Source organism: Antrostomus carolinensis, unplaced genomic scaffold (assembly GCF_000700745.2).
Source record: "Antrostomus carolinensis isolate BGI_N321 unplaced genomic scaffold, ASM70074v2 scaffold577, whole genome shotgun sequence".
Lineage (NCBI taxonomy): Eukaryota > Metazoa > Chordata > Aves > Caprimulgiformes > Caprimulgidae > Antrostomus > Antrostomus carolinensis.
Window position 1 is genome coordinate 28795 of NW_010326393.1, and position 19960 is coordinate 48754.

General features: G+C 40.7%; 1 protein-coding gene across 1 annotated transcript in view; it reads right to left on the reverse strand.

Annotated features, from left to right (window-relative positions):
- The window catches only part of FER1L6 (fer-1 like family member 6), a gene marked incomplete at its 5' end in the record, with an annotated part of 34859 nt that extends 15147 nt beyond the window's left edge, over window positions 1-19712 (reverse strand). Inside the window, 13 exons of the mRNA XM_010171529.2 lie at window positions 1057-1227; window positions 3077-3204; window positions 4196-4321; window positions 5333-5464; window positions 6603-6718; window positions 8351-8390; window positions 8517-8639; window positions 10253-10437; window positions 10642-10825; window positions 13460-13621; window positions 14792-14902; window positions 18876-19025; window positions 19578-19712. Coding sequence (XP_010169831.1) covers window positions 1057-1227; window positions 3077-3204; window positions 4196-4321; window positions 5333-5464; window positions 6603-6718; window positions 8351-8390; window positions 8517-8639; window positions 10253-10437; window positions 10642-10825; window positions 13460-13621; window positions 14792-14902; window positions 18876-19025; window positions 19578-19712 — 1763 coding nt within the window. The remainder of the gene's footprint in view (window positions 1-1056; window positions 1228-3076; window positions 3205-4195; window positions 4322-5332; window positions 5465-6602; window positions 6719-8350; window positions 8391-8516; window positions 8640-10252; window positions 10438-10641; window positions 10826-13459; window positions 13622-14791; window positions 14903-18875; window positions 19026-19577) is intronic.
- Window positions 19713-19960: the final 248 nt, after the last annotated feature.

A 19960-nucleotide genomic window follows, 5' to 3' on the forward strand; every position in this document is an offset into this window, starting at 1 on the left:
ACTTTTCCTTTGAATTGTCCAGCACTAGTTCATACTTGAGACATCCCCTCTGTTTGCTCAGGTCCTGGGGCCAACAACTCTTTTCTCTTAAAAAAGAAGGGGTTGAGGCAGCCTTACCCTAGATAAAGTAGCCCAGGCATTGGCATGCTCCCCAAGATGAAAAGGACCACAGTTCATTCCCTGTTCTGCCTAAAGGATCCATATCTACATGTTCTACCTCCATTTGAGAAGCGTTCCACGGCTCCCGCACTCTCACATGCAGAGGAGAAGCCGAGATTCTCGGGGATGTGGAACAAGCACATAAAGAAATACCTCACAGTGGAGACTGAGCTGGCAAGGGAAGTCTTGGGGTTTGGTCTGTGCTCCTGGATTGCTTTTTTACATTGTTCACCCTTTGTTTGCAGATAAAACAGAGAAATAATCATAGGAGAAGAACCCCAACCCACATCTGCCAGGTTAGTGCCCTACCCCAGAGCAATGGTGTTATTTCAGTTTGACTTTCTCTGCATTAATTAATCTTTGTGCACAATGTCCTTGAGAGTGCAGCTGTATGACAGGGACCAGCAGCTCAGCACCACTGCCTTGTGACTCCCCTCTGTTACAGAGGCCATGCCAGCAACCCTGCTCTGCTCCCGCTCCCCCAGTCCCACTGGCCTTGCTGCAATCACTCCAGTTGCAGCTGAATAATGGAGAGCAGAGTAAAGCCCTGTCATAACTTCCCTGACAGATCTTTTCTCCACTTGCCCTTTATGCCTGTCCAAAGGCAGTATGTCAAGCAGGTATGTTATACATATCTATCTAAAATACTTGGTGAACAAACAGCGTTCAAGATCTAAAATATTTGGTGAACAGTGTTGTTACTTTTAAACTATTCACTTCCTACTGAGGCTGGCAGCTATCCAAAGCCACGTCTAAGCTCTTTGGTGAATTTTAATTAAAATACCTCCACTGACACTTTGGTGCTGGAGAAAGCACAATATTTAGCCGCATCTGGAATTTCTCCTTCAAGTCAAATAATTCACTGTGTGCTTTGTTGCTGTCTGAAGAGGTACTTACATTTCATATTGACTTTGTAACCCACAGGTAGCTCGATGCCTGCTGTAGAAACGATTTTCCAAATCAATTTTAGTCTCTCCAATGAGATCATCTGTTCCCACAAAGTCATGGTCATAGATCAGGACTGTGAGCAAGGAATCTTTAGGGAATGTAGCTTGGATTTCAAATGATCTACAGAAAAAATTGAGACCTACATGCAGTCAAATCAGTTTTGAAGCCTACAAGACTAAGTTAATGAATACTGTGCAAACAAGGTGTGAACAGTGTCTGTTCTAACAAGCGGTGGGATTTCTTTGGTAGTTTTTTGTTTCAATGAAGTATCTGAGCATCCTGGAAACACACAGTGCAAAAGTATTTTCCTCTTCCTGCTTCCCTACCACCCCCTGTACAATTCTACATTTGTTCTTACCTACAGTAGACAGAGCAATGGGACAGAGCTGGTCAGCTGCAATGATTTATCCTGATCCAGTAGAGGTGGAAGGATGAAAATTACAAGGTTAATGAAGCTGTATGTAAGAGTTCATCTATGCTTTTCAGAACCCCCAAAAGGGACATCTGAGTGTTTTCTGTTTTGTTCCAAAAACTCTAGGTTAAACATTGAACACAGAAATCTGGGGGCATCCAACAAAATGATCAGGCAAAAGCTTTAAACAAGTCTCAAAAAAGCAAAGATCAGAACTCCCTTGTCACTAAGTGCATTTTTCAGGGATAGGAATCATTGTCATTGAGATGTTCAGGGAAGCTGAAAATATAAAAGTCATTTTAAAGGGGATTTCACATAGTGGAACACAGGACATCCTCATCAGCACAACACTGGCTCCAGATTTCTCCAAAGTACAGGCAAAACTGAGCTTTGTCTCCTGAAGGATGAGTTTTGTCCTTTTTCTCAAAGTGGCCTAAGTCAATTTTATAGTGACAGTAGAACAGTTTTTGGAGGACAGAAAAGTTGGGGAATGGTCTGGGATTGTTAGAGGTTGTTGGTGCCATGCTGGCCAGGGCTTCTCGGGTGATGAGTGGTGGTTACTATGACTGACTCTACTGCTGCGAAAGAGTTGCTGGTCACCCCAATGTTGCCAATGGCAGCAGCATCAAGGACTATCCAAATGAACAGCCCATTCCTCACCTTGACTAAAACAAACACAGTGGCGATTTCCCATTCCATCTATATGCATCTGTAATGGCTGTGCTTTACAGCTTATCATATGATGGTTCAGTTGCAACCTCTACTGAGGAAAAGCTTAAATCACAAAAACTGAGATGGCATGCTATGGAGGGACCACTCTGTTCTTGTCTTTTGCCCTTACATTTTTTTCTTTAAGTCTCCACTTTTTCTGACAGGACCCTGGCCTAGCGGGCTTTCAGTCCAACATACTATAGTTTGTCTTAGTGTTCTTACAGAATAACTCCATCCCAAGTCAAAATATTTTCAACCTTCTTTAAACAGGGAAACTTACTGGGAAAAGATCGCAGCTATTAACAGTAACAATATAAACAAATATAAAGCATTGACAATAAAAAGTTGATGTTTACTGACAGCTTGCCTCTGGCTCCCCCATTCAGAAGGCTGTGTGGAGTGGAAAATGGAAATGTGAGTTAAAAAAACTAGGTTTTTTTGTCCTAGTACTAAAATTATGAGATTTATTTGGCAGTCTGTTCAACCTGAAATAGCAACAAAGGCTGTGAAATCATGCTTTACTATGCTAATATTTATTTCACTTTAAAACTAACAATTGCATTAACTTGCATAGACAAGATAATTTGCTGCCTCATTTCCTCTCATGTACCATTTTGCAAAACCTCTCACAGATTGCATTCTGTGACATGTCTTGACTGGCATGAAAATGAAATAATTTATAATCATACAGGGTGATATCAATTCTCAAAATTTTAACCAAGAGAATTACAAAACATCCAAACAGGCAAAAATCAGCATGTAACACTTTATAGCAGTAACAGCAATAGTGGTGGCAAATGATAAAGAAGAAATCACCCCTGAATAAGAAAATAAGCCATCACTGACCTTCCAAATACCGGGTTTAGCTGCTTGGGGATGTAGTTTTCCCTGTCTTTAATTTCTGTGTTGCCCAGTCTCAGCACAATGTAGGGATCTGACTTGCCATCTGGATCAGCTGGGCTGAGGTTAAATGCCTGTTAGGAAGAAAGACTGTGTCCTCAAGAAGCTTGCTTAAATGCATCATGGTCATGACACAGGCCTATGGGTTTCCTGTCCAGTCCTGGGGTTCTGGAAGTGCAGGGGCTTTGATTGCCTCACGTAATATAAAATTTGTAATTTAGCTTTGCATGTTACTGGCAAAAGTTGATCTGGAGGAGAAGAGAGTTTGCAAAGGTGGAACAGATGTAAGTGCTGCCCCACCACTAAGATACAAAAAGAGATGAGCAGGAGAGGCAATGCTGAGGAATAAGCTGGCTGCACAAGTGAATGCAGGGTTCATGGAAGGTTTCCCAAACATACTGTTCCAGATCCTTGAACAGTGCAAAACAACTCTTCAGACTGTATTTATGAGATGGCTTGGAAATCACTATATTCAAGAAATAAAACAATCTCTTCCTATTCTTCTGTTTTGTTTGCCTTTGTCTCTTTGCATGCCATTCTTCCCCTCTTAGATTACCTGCAACTCTTTTGTATCCCTGAAATACCAGCTCCTTTTACCCCTTTTATGTTTCATCTCGCGCTCTCTCATCATCTTGTCCTCTATGTTTCTACCTTTTTCTGCCCCATAGCTTATTCACATCTACCACGTGCAATTCACAGTCCTCAAAAAATATGCTCCCATTTCCCTCTTACTGACTTTTTGTTTAAATGTGTGTCATTTTGAAACCCTACTGATTAAAACTGTCTGCATTTGTGTAACAGGACACAACCTCCTGGAACAGGTTGTCCATACTATATTAGTTATGTCTCTAGCCCTTTCAGTTTGAACAAGGAAAGTGATTCTCCAGTCTTGTGTTGAACACCCATTTCTACAACATGAAACATTGTTGGAAATATGACCCCCAAAAAAATCTACCACATGGATGAGGATTTTCAGAAGCTTCACTGCAAAGACATTGGAGGTAAACTGAGTTGAAAAGAAACGTCCAAGTTATTTCAAGGTTAAAAGAACATCTCTCTACTTACTGCCACAATATAAACCCTGATGAGGACTTTGACAGAGTGGTTTGGTGGTATCCCTTGCAGGATGCGAGGCTGCCCTCCGTCCAGCAAGCTGCCATCCTCAGGACTTGGGTATATGCAGAAGGAGCCCTGGTAATACACTGTCTTTTATCTCCCTCGAAAACAGATCAAGTGCAATAAAAAAAGAACCCTTTGAATGCAAACAAAACATCATTCATGCAGCCTGTGCTGCAGCACATACACGCACAACACACTTTATGGCACCACTCAAAGGAAACGTAGGTTTCAGTGCACTAAACATAATTTTTTAAAATGTCCTTGCTCTATAACCTGGTACTATCATCACATCTAGATGATTGCAAGAAGTACTTGTGTGCTCTTAGCTCTCTATTTTATTACTTGAAGGACTAACACCTGCAGGTCTTCTAAATCTAGTTTTCTTAGTATTAATATTCTAAAAATAATATTTTGCCTTTAACTGTATGTTTGCAAATTGATAATTCCACTGGGTTATTTTTACAACTGTATTTTTGCAGCCATCATACAACTCATATAAATCAATATTGACTCATACTGCTGAGTAGCTCATGCTGCCTGAAACCAACTAGCAAGTCATTTCAACAGAAATTTGCATTGCAAATTAATTGAGGTGTCAATGAGTTTAATCAGTTCCTCTAAACTACAAAGTGCTTTAAATCCTACCAACATTATTTAGGCTTTGAACTACATTTTCAGATTGCCTAATGGAGCTCTGGGTCAGTTGTTTCCAACTGGAGTAGCTGCAAGAGCCTACATTTAAATTACTGAAAATTACATAGAAGATGCTGTAACTGAAGTGCAGTAATAAAGCTGCATTAGTGGAATCTGGACCACATAATATATTTCTCCTTCCCCTTCTGTGATTTAAAACTTTTTTGTAATTCCTTGTTTCAACACAACAGTGGACACCTGGTGCTGGATGTTGCTTTCATCTATCAGGTAACAGGAAAGGAAAAATATGACTCTAGATCAAATAAAAGAGATAATTCTATTCAGAACAGACTGTCAAGGTCTTTTTCTTTCATTTTTGGTATACCTGAAATATGTATGAAAACATAAAGTCTCTAAATGATTACCCATTTAATCAACATTAAAGCTCACCTTAAATTTTCCTATTATTCTATCTTCAGAGTCAGCATGAACTTCATCATTAGATTTTCCTCTTAAGAGCTGGAAAGTTTTCACCCAGTCCTCAAAGTTGTTAAATTCACTCTCCAAGTCTCCTTCATAAATCTTTGAAAACAGAATAATGTTTATTTTTTTGTGGTGCTGTAATATATTTATAGCAACTTTTTTATTACAGGATGACTAGAAATCCATTTTGACTCAAAATATAAATTTTAATAAAACCAAGGTTTTGCAAAAGTCCTTCAGGGAAAAGAAGTTAATTCCCCACGTAAAACAGGAGCAGTTTTGTCCTTAACCAAAGTCCTTCCCAACTACTGGAATAGCATGTTAATGCAGCAGGTAGAAGTGGCTCCAGAAGGGTCAGAATGAACATGTGTAAGCACTGGTGTGGGTGAAAAGCAGTGTGGATGTGCTGCTCTTTACCTCTGTTTCCTCTCTGCAATGTGCCCTTAATGTACTGACCCATTCTGTTATGTTAATATGGCAGAACATGAAAGCAAGGCAGACAATAATAAAGTGCTGTGGGGACAGAGCTCTAGCACAGGTAAAAAGACCAAATAATTTTTAAAAGGACTCTTTTTTCCAACACTTCCCCCCAGTAATTTATGAAGTGTTATTCAGTGTGAAATAGAAGGGCCTCGACTATTGTCATCTCTTAAAAAATGGAACAGGAGTTTCAAATTCCCCTTTATTCAGATACAATCTAATCCAGGCAGTCCTAATCTTTTCAAACTTCCTCATCTCTCCAGTCATTTTGTGTGACCCATATAGTTTTCTTTAAATTCCTTCTATCATTACCCAACCAAATCTGATGCAAGTTGAATATTGCCTCCCCATCAGGGAGGATGCACTAGTGATTGCAGCGATGCTTTCCATACTCTTTTTTTTTTTTTTTTAAGTCATTCTGAACAGGCAGTAATATTTCCAACATGAAACTTGCAATTTCCAAATTCAGTGTTTTGCAAGTGAACAACAAAACTGAATTTTCACAAAAGTCTCTCTGGGTGTGTCTATACTGGCAAATTGAAGATCTAAGGCCAAGTGGGCCACACCTGCCCTAAGAGACCCTGGTTTCCTCGATACCCTGTGTGCTGATGTGCGTTATCACTATCATTTTCTCCGTTTTATTAATCTTAAAATGTCTGAAATAAATATAAGGAGGGTGTGCTAAGCTCAGCTGCTGATGTCAAGCTTTGGGGAGACTGAATAACATCCTTACTTCTCATCCTTACTTCTCTCTTACCTGCAGTGTTGCTAGATTTGGAGTTTCTTTCTGTTTCTTTTTCAATGTCTTATCCTTTTTCTTTTTGTCTGGCTCCTCTTCTATGATCAATGCAACGTGGTCAGAAGTCTGCTTATCTGCAGAGATTTCATGATATCATGTAAGTTTTAGTGAGCAAAGCATGACAAATGCTTCAGGTAAGGATGCAAAATATATTTTAAAGAGTCCCCCTTGCCCCTTGATGAGCTTGGTGGACCAAGTGTGACAGTGTCCTATATGACTCCTTCTCCGCTGGCCATCTCCCAGAAACACCCTCTTCCTTCCTCTCTGACTCTTCCTAGACACAAACTAACAGATCTTAACAGCTTTCATGTAAAATTCAAGGCTTATTTAAAACTGGAAATCACTATTTAAACTGACTAGTACTTCAGATGTCAGGTGATCCAAGTCCTTCTCTGCTCAAAGGTATCACAAAATAGAGTGTATCTTACCTTGTGAAAGGCTAGAAGTATAAGAAATGGGGGGACATATCTGACCAACCTCAAGCCAGACTCCAAACACTGAGAGGGGACTTCCCAACAAAAAGAAGGTGAGCCCTCAGAAATGGTACTGAGATGGTTTAGTTCTTTGGTTGAAATCTGGATGTTGAGTTCACTTAATTTTTTAAGTAGTTCATTTGTGTTTGATATTACTAAATATTTAGAAATATATATACATATATATTATCCAAATGTATCCTGTACGTATAATGCTCTTCATAGCAGATGGAAATACGTAACAAAAATTATCAGAATTTACAAGATCTGAAGTCATCAGTCAAAACCAATATGCCACAACTACCTGAACAGCATGTGGGTGGATGTCACAATGTCAATTACATTTCTGATTGTAAGATAGCATTACACCTTTGTGGAACATTTTCTATCTAAATATTTCTTCCATGTGGACAAGTGAGTTTCACTCAGGAACTAATCTCTGCCTCATCTCTGAAACACCATCATTTCCAGAACTAAACCATCAGACATTTAGGTTTTAACTTCCATCCAGAGCAATCTCAACACCTCCTTTAAAATAGAAATCACCTTGATCACAGGTGAAGTGCATTTAGCTCTGGCATGGGAAGATGCTATAGTTTAATAATGAGTAGCAGCTCTGTGTAAGCAGCAAACATCTTTTTTTTCATCCTCAGCCTGTTCAGTCACATTTGTCCAAAACCAAAAAATTTTCTACAGCACTGTTTGATTGTGGGAGGAACTGTTAAACCATGGAGTATACATGTAGGAAACACATATCCATACACACACATTTATGGCCAATTTGGGGGGGGGTTTATGCAAAAAAAAATTCCTCTAGAACCTGAGCTAGACACAGAGCTTTTCAGCTACGGGAGTAACACACATGACTACAGAGTGTCCTAGCAGAAGCTGTTCCTGCATCATTGATTCTGAATTGGATTCAAAATTGAGAGAAGCTTCTTTTTCTGAACCTGTTACAAATGCAACCTAAGATTAGGATAATCTCCACCTTCTATCATTTAGGACTTTGACTTTGCAAACCTTTGTGCATGAGATTTGGATGACAGGAAACTCATGTTAACCCAACGCTGGCTGTGAAGTTTTAACCTACCCACCATCTGATGAGCTGCAAAGGAAAGAACCCAGGATACTGGCAGTACTCTGTGACCAGACATTAACTCTTGACAGTAAAATAGTAGAGAAGCAAAGTATTAGGAGTACAAAATAATAGGAAAATGCAAATAATTTACTTACTGTCTTCGGGTTTTCCCTCACCGGAAAAAATTCCTTTTGCCTTTCAAAAGAAAAAGATAATGGACAAACTCCTCATTATGAATACCAAGAAGGAATAATTTAGCAGTAAATCTACTTTTACAACATTGCTCATCTATGAGAGTTTTGAGCATGCTGAGTGACTTACCTTTTGCATTTTGAGCACAGAAGCATAGTATTTTGACCACCAGTCAATAACATTTTCAGCTGATTCATCTGCAATCGTTCTTTTTTTCCTCTTTGTTGACCTACGGATGGACTTTTTCGTATCCTACAAAAACATGGGGAAAACAATGTTGAACTCTAGAACTGATTAAAACTAATCACCTGACTCATGACATCAAGCATGAATGGATGGATATGAAGAAATTTCATAGAATCATAGAATGAATCATAGAATCATAGAATGGTTAGGATTGGAAGGGACCTTAAAGATCATCTAGTTCCAACCCCCCTGAGCTCCAAGAGCTAAATAAGATGCAATATAAATGTGTCTCTGTCTTTTACTCCAAGAAACTTCATCATGATCATCATATTATTAAGGTCATCTCTACATTACCTACTGACGATGCCAAAACCTTGAACATTTGAAACATTGCTACAGGAGGAACCTGTACAACAGACGAATCTACACAATGATGTTTTAAGGGATGTGAACATTCAGAGACAAATCGGTTTCTCCCTCTTCAGTCTACAAGTATTTTAAAAACCTTTTTAAATACTTTATTGCCTTTTGGAAGAAGAAAGAGTCCCAACAGTTGCTGCAGTTAAGCTGTTCTCTTCTTACAAAGAGCTAAAATCTGATCCTGAAGATTACCTGCTTATGTGGCAAATCTTACTAACTTCATTCTTGGCAAAACTTTGTCCCTTGTTAAATAGAGTGTTTCATTCTACACCCTTACAGAGGGTTGTCAGCTTGGCTGGGAAGGCAGGAGCAGCAATAGATAATTGGGAATGATAGATAGATAGATAGATAAGTGGAAATGATAATTAATATAACACAGATGGTTAAATTACAGGGTTGCCTCCAGGACTCTTTCCTTGCTGCCACACATTACAGTTGTTCTGTACTAGATGAAAGATACAGACTGGAGTGTACATGTAGGAAAAAGAAATCCTTGCAGTTTCTTTGACCTAATTATGAAGGATGCTGGAAATATCCGACCACTGAAACATCAAAGGTTGAAGAAGGTTGAAGAAGCATGCTTTATGTAGCTGCAGAAACGGCTTCTGATATGATACTCAGTCCTGCATCGTCTGCATTCATTGTCAATAAAAGAGTGATTGTGATGGGAGAAGCTACAGAGAAAGGAGGAGTATATACATCTGAACAAAAAATAATGTATACAATCTAGAGAATATACTGTGCTGTAAACACCATGCTGACCAGAATTGCTTTGTTTTCCTATATTTTCCTATTTTCTTCTAGCCAAAGACTGAGAGTAGATTTATACTTTGACCATAAGGTCTTTTGGAAACAGATTGTCTGCTCCACATTTGTACAGCATCTAACACAAGGGGGTTTTCATCCCTGCCTAATTGCCATGGACACAGAAACAGTCATTCACAGTGAGAATTTTGCAATTAAGTAGATCATTCAAGGCCAGGAAAAGCAAAAATTCTACTACTCCAGTAGTGCTTGCCCATGAGAGGACCATCTATTACACAAGGAAAGAAAGGAATTATGGAAGCAAGGAAATTATGTGGGATAAAAGTCACGTTGCTAACTAGTTCTCTCAAGGGCCAGCAAGATAGCACGGATGTTAACATCAGTATCCAGAATCTCTAATCTTGAGATAAACAAGAGATTACTACTTTATAAGGAAGGGTTAAAGTCTGCAAGACTGTAACAGAAAGTTAGCTGGCAGTTTCAGCTATACCCACCTTCTGTTTTCTGTCTTTCCCTGGTTCAGCGGCAGAGTGCTCTGGTTCAGAGGCAGGAAGTGTTGCAATATATGGGTCTGGCTCTACCACTGTGCATTTACCTTGTTCCACCTCGGCATAGATGTGATCAGCTAAAACTGGTTCTTCTTGGGCTACCTCAGCATGCTGGGATGACTCGGGGGAAGCTGAAATTGACACTTTGCAAGTTAGGTAAGATTTTGCCAGAAATGCTATCCTCACATTTAATGATCATCAAATGATCGTATCATTAAGGGTTTGATCCTACACTCAACACAATAAAGCATATTTTCTAAGTACATGCCTTATGTTAAGCCTCTGAGTAGGTCCTTTGTCTTTTTATTTGGATTATGTCAGGATTGGACATTTACCTTCCTCAATTTCTACAGTGTCTAGTCTGTTTGGTGTAGCTTGAGGACCCAACTGGGTCTTACATAGGAATTGCTTAAGGCAATTGATGGTATGTGTTCCAACAAGAGTACTCCTCCCAAACGCTCTCCAGTCGACCACGCAGATGCTTAGTGGTGGATGTAAGAGTTCATTTTCAGGCAGCTCCTAGTGGAGGAGGACAAACAGCAGCATGAGAAATGCTAGAGAATATAGAACACTTAGAGAATATTTGTTGTGCACAGCAATGAGGCTTTTACTCTTCCTTCCCCTCTCCTCCTCAGCTATTAACACACTCAACATGCAAAACGCATACAGCATAGGGAGTATAGTTCTGTCCACATTTTTCTGCAAAGTCTGGAGAAAGGCTTGTCCTTAAGAATAGAGAGTGGACCGTATGGACTGTGCAACTGAGCTGAGTCTCATGTTGTCACATACAAGCATCTCTAGTTAGAATAAACTGGGAGAATCAGGAATGGTCAGAAGGAATGAACGCTGGGTTGGAAGTTGTGAGTCTTAATGTCACTGCTGCTTTGTTGGAGGCTATTAACCCTACCTGCCTCAATTTCCCAACCATGAGATGTAGACACTGGGTCCTTACATGTCTTATAGGATGAATTAATGAATTACAAAAGGGGAAACAGCTCTTTGGACAGATGACATACAATGGAAGGACCCAACCATGAGATGTAGACACTGGGTCTACATGTCATTACATGTCTTATAGGATGAATTACAAAAGGGAGGCTATTAACCCTACCTGCCTCAATTTCCCAACCATGAGATGTAGACACTGGGTCCTTACATGTCTTATAGGATGAATTACAAAAGGGGAAACAGCTCTTTGGACAGATGACATACAATGGAAGGTAAAAATACTGTAGCAACTGTAGTTCAGTATCCAGGTTAGTGTTCTGATATCCTTTTGTCCTATAAATAAACAACTTCCTTCTTGATGTTAGCAACTACAGAAAATCATACTGATTATTTTTGTCTAATGTTGACCTTTGTCCAGTGAAAATACAAACTCTTATAAGTCAATCAACAATAATTAAATTTGCAGTCCATAAAAGCAAGTGTTACAATATGAAAAGGTCCAAGGCTCATGACCCAGAAACAATCAATCCCCTTAATAGCCAGTAACATGCAAAGGAATATTAAAAGAATTTAAAGAAAATAAAGGAAACTGAGCACTACCCTACAAAATGGAAAAGGAGGAGGAAAAAGTACTAAAAATATCCCTGTGTGCTGGTTTTGGTTGGGTTAAAGTTAATATTTTCCTCGTAGTAGCTGGTATGGAGCTATGTTCTGGATTTGTGCTGAAAATAGTATTGACAATGCAGAGATGTTTTTGTTATTGCTGAGCAGTGCTGACACAGAATCAAGGCCTTTTCTGCTTCTCCCACCACCCCACCAGTGAGCAGGCTGGGGGTGCACAAGCAGTTGTGAGGGGACACAGCTGGGACAGCTGACCCCAACTGACCAAAGGGATATTCCAGACCATATAACGCCATGATCAGTGTATAAAGCTGGGGAAGAAGAAGGAAGAGGAGATGTTCAGAGTGATTGTTTTTGTCTTCCCAACAACTGTTAGTGTGATGGAGCCCTGCTTTCCTGGGGATGGCTGAACATCTGCCTGCTGATGGGAAGTAGTGAATTAATTCCTTGTCTGCTTTGCTTGCATGTGTGGCTTTTGCTTTATCTATTAAACTGTCTTTATCTCAACCCATGAACTGTCTCACTTTTACCATCCTAATTCTCCCCCTCCATCCCACTGGGAAGGAGTGAGTGAGCAGCTGTGTGGTGCTTAGTTTGAGCCAGCAGTGTGCCCAGGCATCCAAGAAGGGCAATGGCATCCTGGCCTGTATCAGGAATTGTGTGGCCAGTAGGAGTAGGGAAGTTATCTTATCCCTGTACTCAGCACTGGTGAGGCTGCACCTCAAGCACTGTGTTCGGTTCTGGGTACCCCAATACAAGAGGGACATCGAGGCTCTGGAGTGTGTCCAGAGAAGGGCAACAAAGCTGGTGAAGGGCCTGGAGAACAAGTCTTATGAGGAGTGTCTGAGGGAACTGGGGCTGTTTAGTCTGGAGAAGAGGAGGCTGAGGGGAGACCTTATCTCTCTCTACAACTACCTGAAGGGAGGTTGTAGAGAGGTGGGTGTTGGTCTCTTCTCCCCAGTAACGGGTGACAGAAAGAGAGGAAATGACTACAAGTGGCACCAGGGAAGGTTTAGGTTGGATATTAGGAAAGATTTCTTCACAGAAAGGGTAGACAAACATTGGAATAGGCTGCCCAGGGGAGTGGTGGAGTCACCATCCTAGGCTGCCCAGGGAAGTGGTGGAGTCACCATCCCTGGCGGTATTTAAAAGATAGGTAGATGAGGTGCTCAGGGACATGGTTTAGAGATGGGATTGGTAGTGATAGGTTAATGGTTGGACTTGATGATCTTAAAGGTCTTTTCCAACCACTAAGATTCTACAATTCTAGTTGCTGACTGCGTTAAACGACGACACCCTGTTATCTGCCAACAAGTTCCAACCTATCAGCAAAAATCTGATTGCAACATATTTCCTTGCTTACTTGGGACATAACTTGAGGAACATCATCATCTTTTATCATACAGTTGTAGCTGAAGTCTTTTAAAGCATCTTTAAATCAACAGCTTTTGCATAAAAACTGATGTCCCTTAGTATTTAAGCAATCCACAGAGGAAATTATTTGACAAGAAAGGAAGGAAATAAGTAATTAACACCTTGCCTAAACCAAAACCAGACAGACAAGGAGTGGTATGCTGTACTCACCACTTCAAACCAGTCTGCAAGGCCACTGAAATTTGGATTTTTCTTGTAGCTCTGGATGACAGAGGATTTCACTCCTTTCCCTGCGCATTCAATGAGAACCTGGGGACGATCTACAGAAAGGAGCTGGACTTTTTTCAGCTCTCGAACACCCCAGAACAGGACCTGTGGTGGGCAGAGAGAGAAACATTAGTAGTCTGCAGACAGCTCTCAGCCTGGGGGAAGCCACTGCTAGGATCCCATCACTTCATATCCCTTTGGGATTGCAAGAAATGAACAAACAACTTCAATCTGACAATCAATAACCATCTGGATTATGGTGGAACTCAAAGCAATTAATAAAATCCAACTGTTATCAAGATGTTATTGCCAGCAGCAAGCCATAATAATCACATTTAACAGCAGGGGCTTGGTTTGTTTAAAGTGCCAGAGCTGTTGAAGGAGCAAACAAATCTCATCAGTACCCAAGTCAGATAATACAATGAAATTGGGTACTCTGAGGTGTGAACTGTTTGTAGGCACATGACATCTGATATGTTAGAGGTGACTAACACAGGTTTGCCAGCTGAAGTAGCCTTCAGGTCTGCAATGGATAGTGGAGGTCTCCAAGCAGCTTTCCTTCAAAGGACCATGCTCTTGGAGGATGAGGAGGAAATAGGGTCTGTAAAATAGGAGTCTGCAGGAAAAATGCGGGGCCACCAGATTATGCAAACAGTGTCTGACTTGGCACAGCAAAATGGGGAAATAAGCAGCTGGTACGAAGGCTGCAGGATGAGTGACAGGGAGCGGTGAGGCTGGGTAGCATCCATGCATTACACTAACATGAAAAGCTGCCACATTTCCCTGCTTTCTAACATAAGGGGACTTTGGGCCTGAATGGTGCAAGAGAGGAGGTGCAAACATTTGTACAAAGGCAAGTGACATTCCTTGGCTGAAGCTTGTGACCCAGAAAAATCCCAGAAGGTGACTGATGCAGAACTTAACCTTCAGTGAAGTCAGCTGCAAGGGGAAGCTCTCCATCTCCTGTAGACAATTCCCTGGGCTGCACACAGTACAGGTCCCTCAGCCACTCTCTGCCACGGGAGCTGTCCTGTCCCACTAGGCTGGGACTGAGACGTAGCCTATGCTGGCCTCAGGTGGAAGCACTGCCTTGCATGCCCAGCCTCAGAGAATCAATTTGATCTGAGCTTACTACATTTATTTTAGGATCCATATGCTATATTTACATTATTCCTATTGATCAGTATTTTAAAATCATCATCCCTTACTGTTACAGTTCAGTTAGAGAATAACAGGAGCTCAGATTTGGAAATGGAAATATTTCAAGTAACTCACCTCCACTCTATACTTGCTTAAAACAGGTCGGATGTTAGCTGGAACTGGGTAAATCTGGCTAACATCTGGTGGATCCAGTGGGGGAAGTCTGCTTGGATCTGACTCAGGAATCTGAAAAATTAAGCAGCCATAACTCATGCTGTTTTTTAAAAGAATAAAACCAGTATCAGAAGTATATGTGAATGGTGCATAGAATACATCAATTTAATGCAGTTTTGCAAGACCCATTGCAGAGCAGACAGGTTGTGCTGTGAGAGGAATGTGACCTGGATTGCTATCTGTCCTGCTGTGATGCTAAAACACTTGGCAGGAAGAGTATTCAATAGATTGGGTTTATGCAGCTTTCTGAAAAAAATCGCCTTTGACCTAGCAGGACATGGTCTGCCCTAAAGACATGCGTGTACTGAACCATGGTAATCCTATTTATTAAAAATGGAAAGTATGGTAATTCTATTTAATGAAAATACTGTGTGAAACTGCTTAGAAGATTTTCAAAGGAAAATTCTAGATCTGATTTTAGTTAAAAAAGCTGACGAGCAGACCATACACATCAGCTAAACTGCACATTTGCCAGACAGACATGATGCTCTTCAGCTGCTGTGGAATAGCAGTCCTGCATTATTGCCTGTTGTCAGCGTTTGAGAACTTGCAAATCTCATCTCCAGCTTTAGGGCTGGCTTTTCTCTGTGCAACAACTAAAATCTTGTGGCAGGCAGCACTTATGTTCATTTTGTGGTTGAACATAAGCCTGTCCCATGTTCAGGAGTTTATTTGGGCATACACGAGTGCCCTGTGCCAGGTGGGTGGGAGGAGAGCAAGTTCCATCACACAACTGAGGCTTGACCATGTCTTTGACATGTTCAAAAAGACCTTTAAGATCATCAGGTCTTCCACACAACTGAGGCTTGACCATGTCTTTGACTCTTAGAATCATAGAATCATGGAAACGTTTAGGTTCAAAAAGACCTTTAAGATCATCAGGTCTTGACATGCTCCAGACTCTGCTGCCTGTTTGGTTCACTTTCTGTGGCAAAACTCCCTGGCTTCATTTCCCAATCCCTTCCTAATTTTCAATAGTGTATTTATGGCCTTCTCAGTCCACACAGGGCAGATCTGAAGCCTGACCTGATTTAGCAAAATTCTACTTAGAGCAGTTGAAGCCAGCACCTGATGGTCAGTCCTACCAGAAGCTCAGGCTGTGATAGCAGAGAACAGCAGGAACGTGGGTTTCACAGGTGAGCTAACAACCTGCAGACAGAGCTCTCCTCAGCTTTCACATGGAGTGGGGTACCTAAAGCATACTGTACATATGGCTTCTGAGAAAAAGAAACACAATTTATGGAGTGCTTCACTGTTCCTCAGCTAACTTGTCACTGTTGAAAGTGCCAAAAAAGCTGAGATACAGCTCTCAAAGAACACATGAAGTTTTCTGCTTCATTTAACTAGGCCACCTGTCTGTTACCTGCACCTATGTACAGTTGCATGGCAGTTTAATTAGCATAATGGAGAAAGGATGTGAACCCTAGTACCTTGTAGGTGAAGGAGGAGATGGGTGGAAAATCTATCTTCTAGCATAGTACCTGCAGCACATGTGAGTATTCACATAATTAACAGTAATAATCTACATGCATGTTTACTGCCTTTTACAATTAAAAATCCAAAGCAATTAATTTAATGGATCACATGGAACTTGAGGCCAGAGATCTAGGTCTAGTTTAGTTATTCCCCAAAGTATCTGGCTTCTGCCATCCACCTCTGTGATGCTGTTTAAAAAGCCAAACAGAAACACACGGTTTTGTGAACAATACCTGCCCATCTAGAAATCCCCTGTTTAGCTTTAGTTATTCAGAGCTTCCAACTCTATATTAACTGACAGTAAACACTCCAAAAATTTACCAGATTAACTGGTACTGTAAATAAAACAAGAGGCAAAGAGCACCTGAACCAGATCACATATCAGATGTCATGTGCCTACAAACAGTTCACACCTCAGAGTACCCAATTTCATTGTATTATCTGACTTGGGTACTGATGATCAAGAAAAATATATTAATCTGCATGATACAGTAACTTATGTATGTATAATTTCTTAACTGCACTACTTATTTTAATTTTTAAAAATTAATTTTTAAAAAATAGGTATTAGTGTCTCCTCTTACAACTGTGAGAAGGTATTAATTCCCAAGGATGTGGCTTAGGAGAGGAAGGTCGATGAGATCTCACATTTGAGGATAGAACTGCCTTATAAAGAAATTTATTAAATTTCTAGGACTGCAAAACCTAAGACTGATACAAAATCAAGATTCCCTGGATCTTCACTTTTGTTCTTTTTAAGTATCCCAGTTAACTGAACAGTTCTCCCATATATTGCAAGGTCCCCAGTTTTCCAAGATCTAACAACCACTATTAGACTTGAGAATGTTTCTGTATTACACAGTGAAACTCCATTAATTTTAGTGAAATTACCTTGATATAGCTCAGAAAGGATTTTGCTTCATGGCCACAGTGAAAGTGCACAGAACAAGAGGTGAAGAATGATCTTGCACTTAAATGACAGCAGAGGAAAATACCCACAAGGCGTGTTTACAAGGGGATTTTGCTCTTTTGATTAAAAAAAAAATTAAAAAATAGTAAATCCTGAGCCCACCTTGAGCAAAGGTCTCAGGACTCCTAGTATTCATTAGTCTGTATTATTTTTAGTCTAATATTTTTCTAAATGCCAGGATGCTTTGTTATAAGAATAATTTTATCCCTCTAGAAAGACCCAGCATAATAGCATTCATTTTGAGAAAGGAGCATTCACTTCTTACACACTTTCTCAGCTCAACCAAATGGTACTTGTAAATCAGAGTTATCAAGCACTTTATATCATGGGAAAGGTTATGGACTCAGAATGAGAATAAATTAGTGATGATTTTGTTTCCACCCTCACACAGAACATCATCAGGAATCCTCTGATGGGAGTGCTTTGAAGCCTGGCAGATATTCACATATATTTTTCCTGAAAATTTCTTTAATGTCTGTATTGCTATTATCTGCCATGTGAGATGGTCAGAGTGTTGTCACTGAGAAGAGTAATACAGAGCATGAAAATAAGGACTGAATGGTCTTCAATTATAGTTATTGTTAACTCTCTAGAAAAGTCTTAGGTGTATATTTGGATATATCCCAGAAACAGTGCTGCTTCTCATCCCAAAAGGTGGCAAAACTAAATACAATGCTCTCGTTATTCATGAAAAAGTGGATTTCAATTAAAAAGTGGGAAAATTATGGCTAAGGTACTAGACTCTATCCCTCTATACCCACCATAATAAGGATATGCTCCCCATGCTGTCATATTCCAGGCTTTCACCAAGAACATAATTAGCCCATCGTGCTTAAAACCTGTTTTATCCTCAGAATATCTCCAAAACATGTCACAGAGTTCCACATTTTCCCCATTTCAAATTTCAAAATAAACTGACATAGGTTTTCAGCAGAGAGAAGTTTCCTCTAACTCATGGCTTTGTAAATTCCACGGAAATCACTGAAATCCCAGGTATGATACACCCTACTCAAGCATCCACAGGCTGGCCCCAGAGGTACGCTGAATTTGTCTTTTGTCTCACAGTTGGAAACCAGTGTAACATTTCTCTTAATATGTTAGTTGTACCTGAAAACTCAGTCTCCTTAATCCAATCCTTATGATCCACCGCTCTCTTTTCCTGAGAGGGTAAGTAGTATTGAGAGCTCTGAGGCTGCTAAAGTCAGGGCCATGTGCTACTCCAAAGAGCAGGTCATTGCAATGGTGGTGGGATTTTCATAGTTGTTTCCCTGGCCAGAGCCCAGTTTAGGGCAAGGCAAGTGACAGGCAAATGAGGCTCAGAACATGTGAGGGGCTGGCAGCAGTGTGTGCATGGGCAGTGGTCCCTGGCAGGGTGGAGGAAGTGACAGAGATTGCACGGTGACTATAAGATCCAACAGCAGAATGATCCTGCTTCAGTTGCAATTCCCACTACATCAAGAGGGTGATGGGCCTTGATGCAATGGCTGCTTTTGTGAGCCCAGGATGTAAGAGTGTAATGGTCCAGAAAGGCTAGTTTACCTCCAGAAGCTCAAATGTAGCAAGAAGGTCTCCTCCTGAAAGATTTCCACAGTGCAGTGGGTGGTAAGAAAGTTTAGGTGGCTCATAGTTTTGATCAGCAAGTCTCACCACAGGAGCAGCCACCGTAGAACCAATATATTCTGCCTTACCCTAAATAAAGGAGAATACAGTTATCAAATGTGTTTGAATTTCACAGCTGTGGCAGGAGCCAAGATGATGCAGAGTTTAGTATTTGTGGAAAAAACCTTTTTCTGAAGTAAACAGCAAGGTAGAATGCAAGGCAGCTATGAAAATGGAAGAGCTGAGTACTGACTACCTCATCAGAGCATCCAAAATTTCTGAGCTTTATATTCGGACAGTGAGACCACGTTAGAGTTTGCATGGTCAGAGATAAATCCGTCTCTCCCCAGACTCAGATACAATATTTACAGTTATGTGCAAGGGAGACGTGGGCAAGATGCTTCTGATTTCTCTAAGTTGGTCTATGGGAGCAAGATTCACTTGGGAAAAAACAAGGCCACAGCTTTGCAAGGACATAAAGCGAGTCTCAGGGCTGTTTCCACATGTTAAACTGCAAACCATTCTGAGCTCCATTCAGCAAGGCCAGCCATTTAGTGCCTGTTCGGTGACGCGGCTTTGCTTTCATACTGGCAGTAAGATGTAAGAGCCTAGGTTTTTTACTAAGAAGGATTTTGAGTTTACCACTGCATCGTCATCATACAGCTCGATTACTATCTCTGGTGGGAACTGAGCAATCTCCTCTCTGTCGCCATGAAGCACAACGCTGTTGAAAAGCAGCATCTGGTTCCAGGTGGGGGATAACGTCTGAGAAATGATCTAATGAAAGAGAGGAAAATTTTAATGAGCTATGAACTGCTTGGTTGGGAGACCTTCAGCAGGAGGTGACATCCTTTCCCACACCTGAACAATTCCTTCTCTGAGACACCACATTTTTCAGCAGCTCTTCCCAGTCAGAAGAACATGAGTCTTTTGCCTTGAGGCTGAAATCTCCAGTTTCTCCATTTCCCTGTTTACTTCACAGACCCCCCACAGACATAATCAGTATATGACCACCAGTCTGTGTA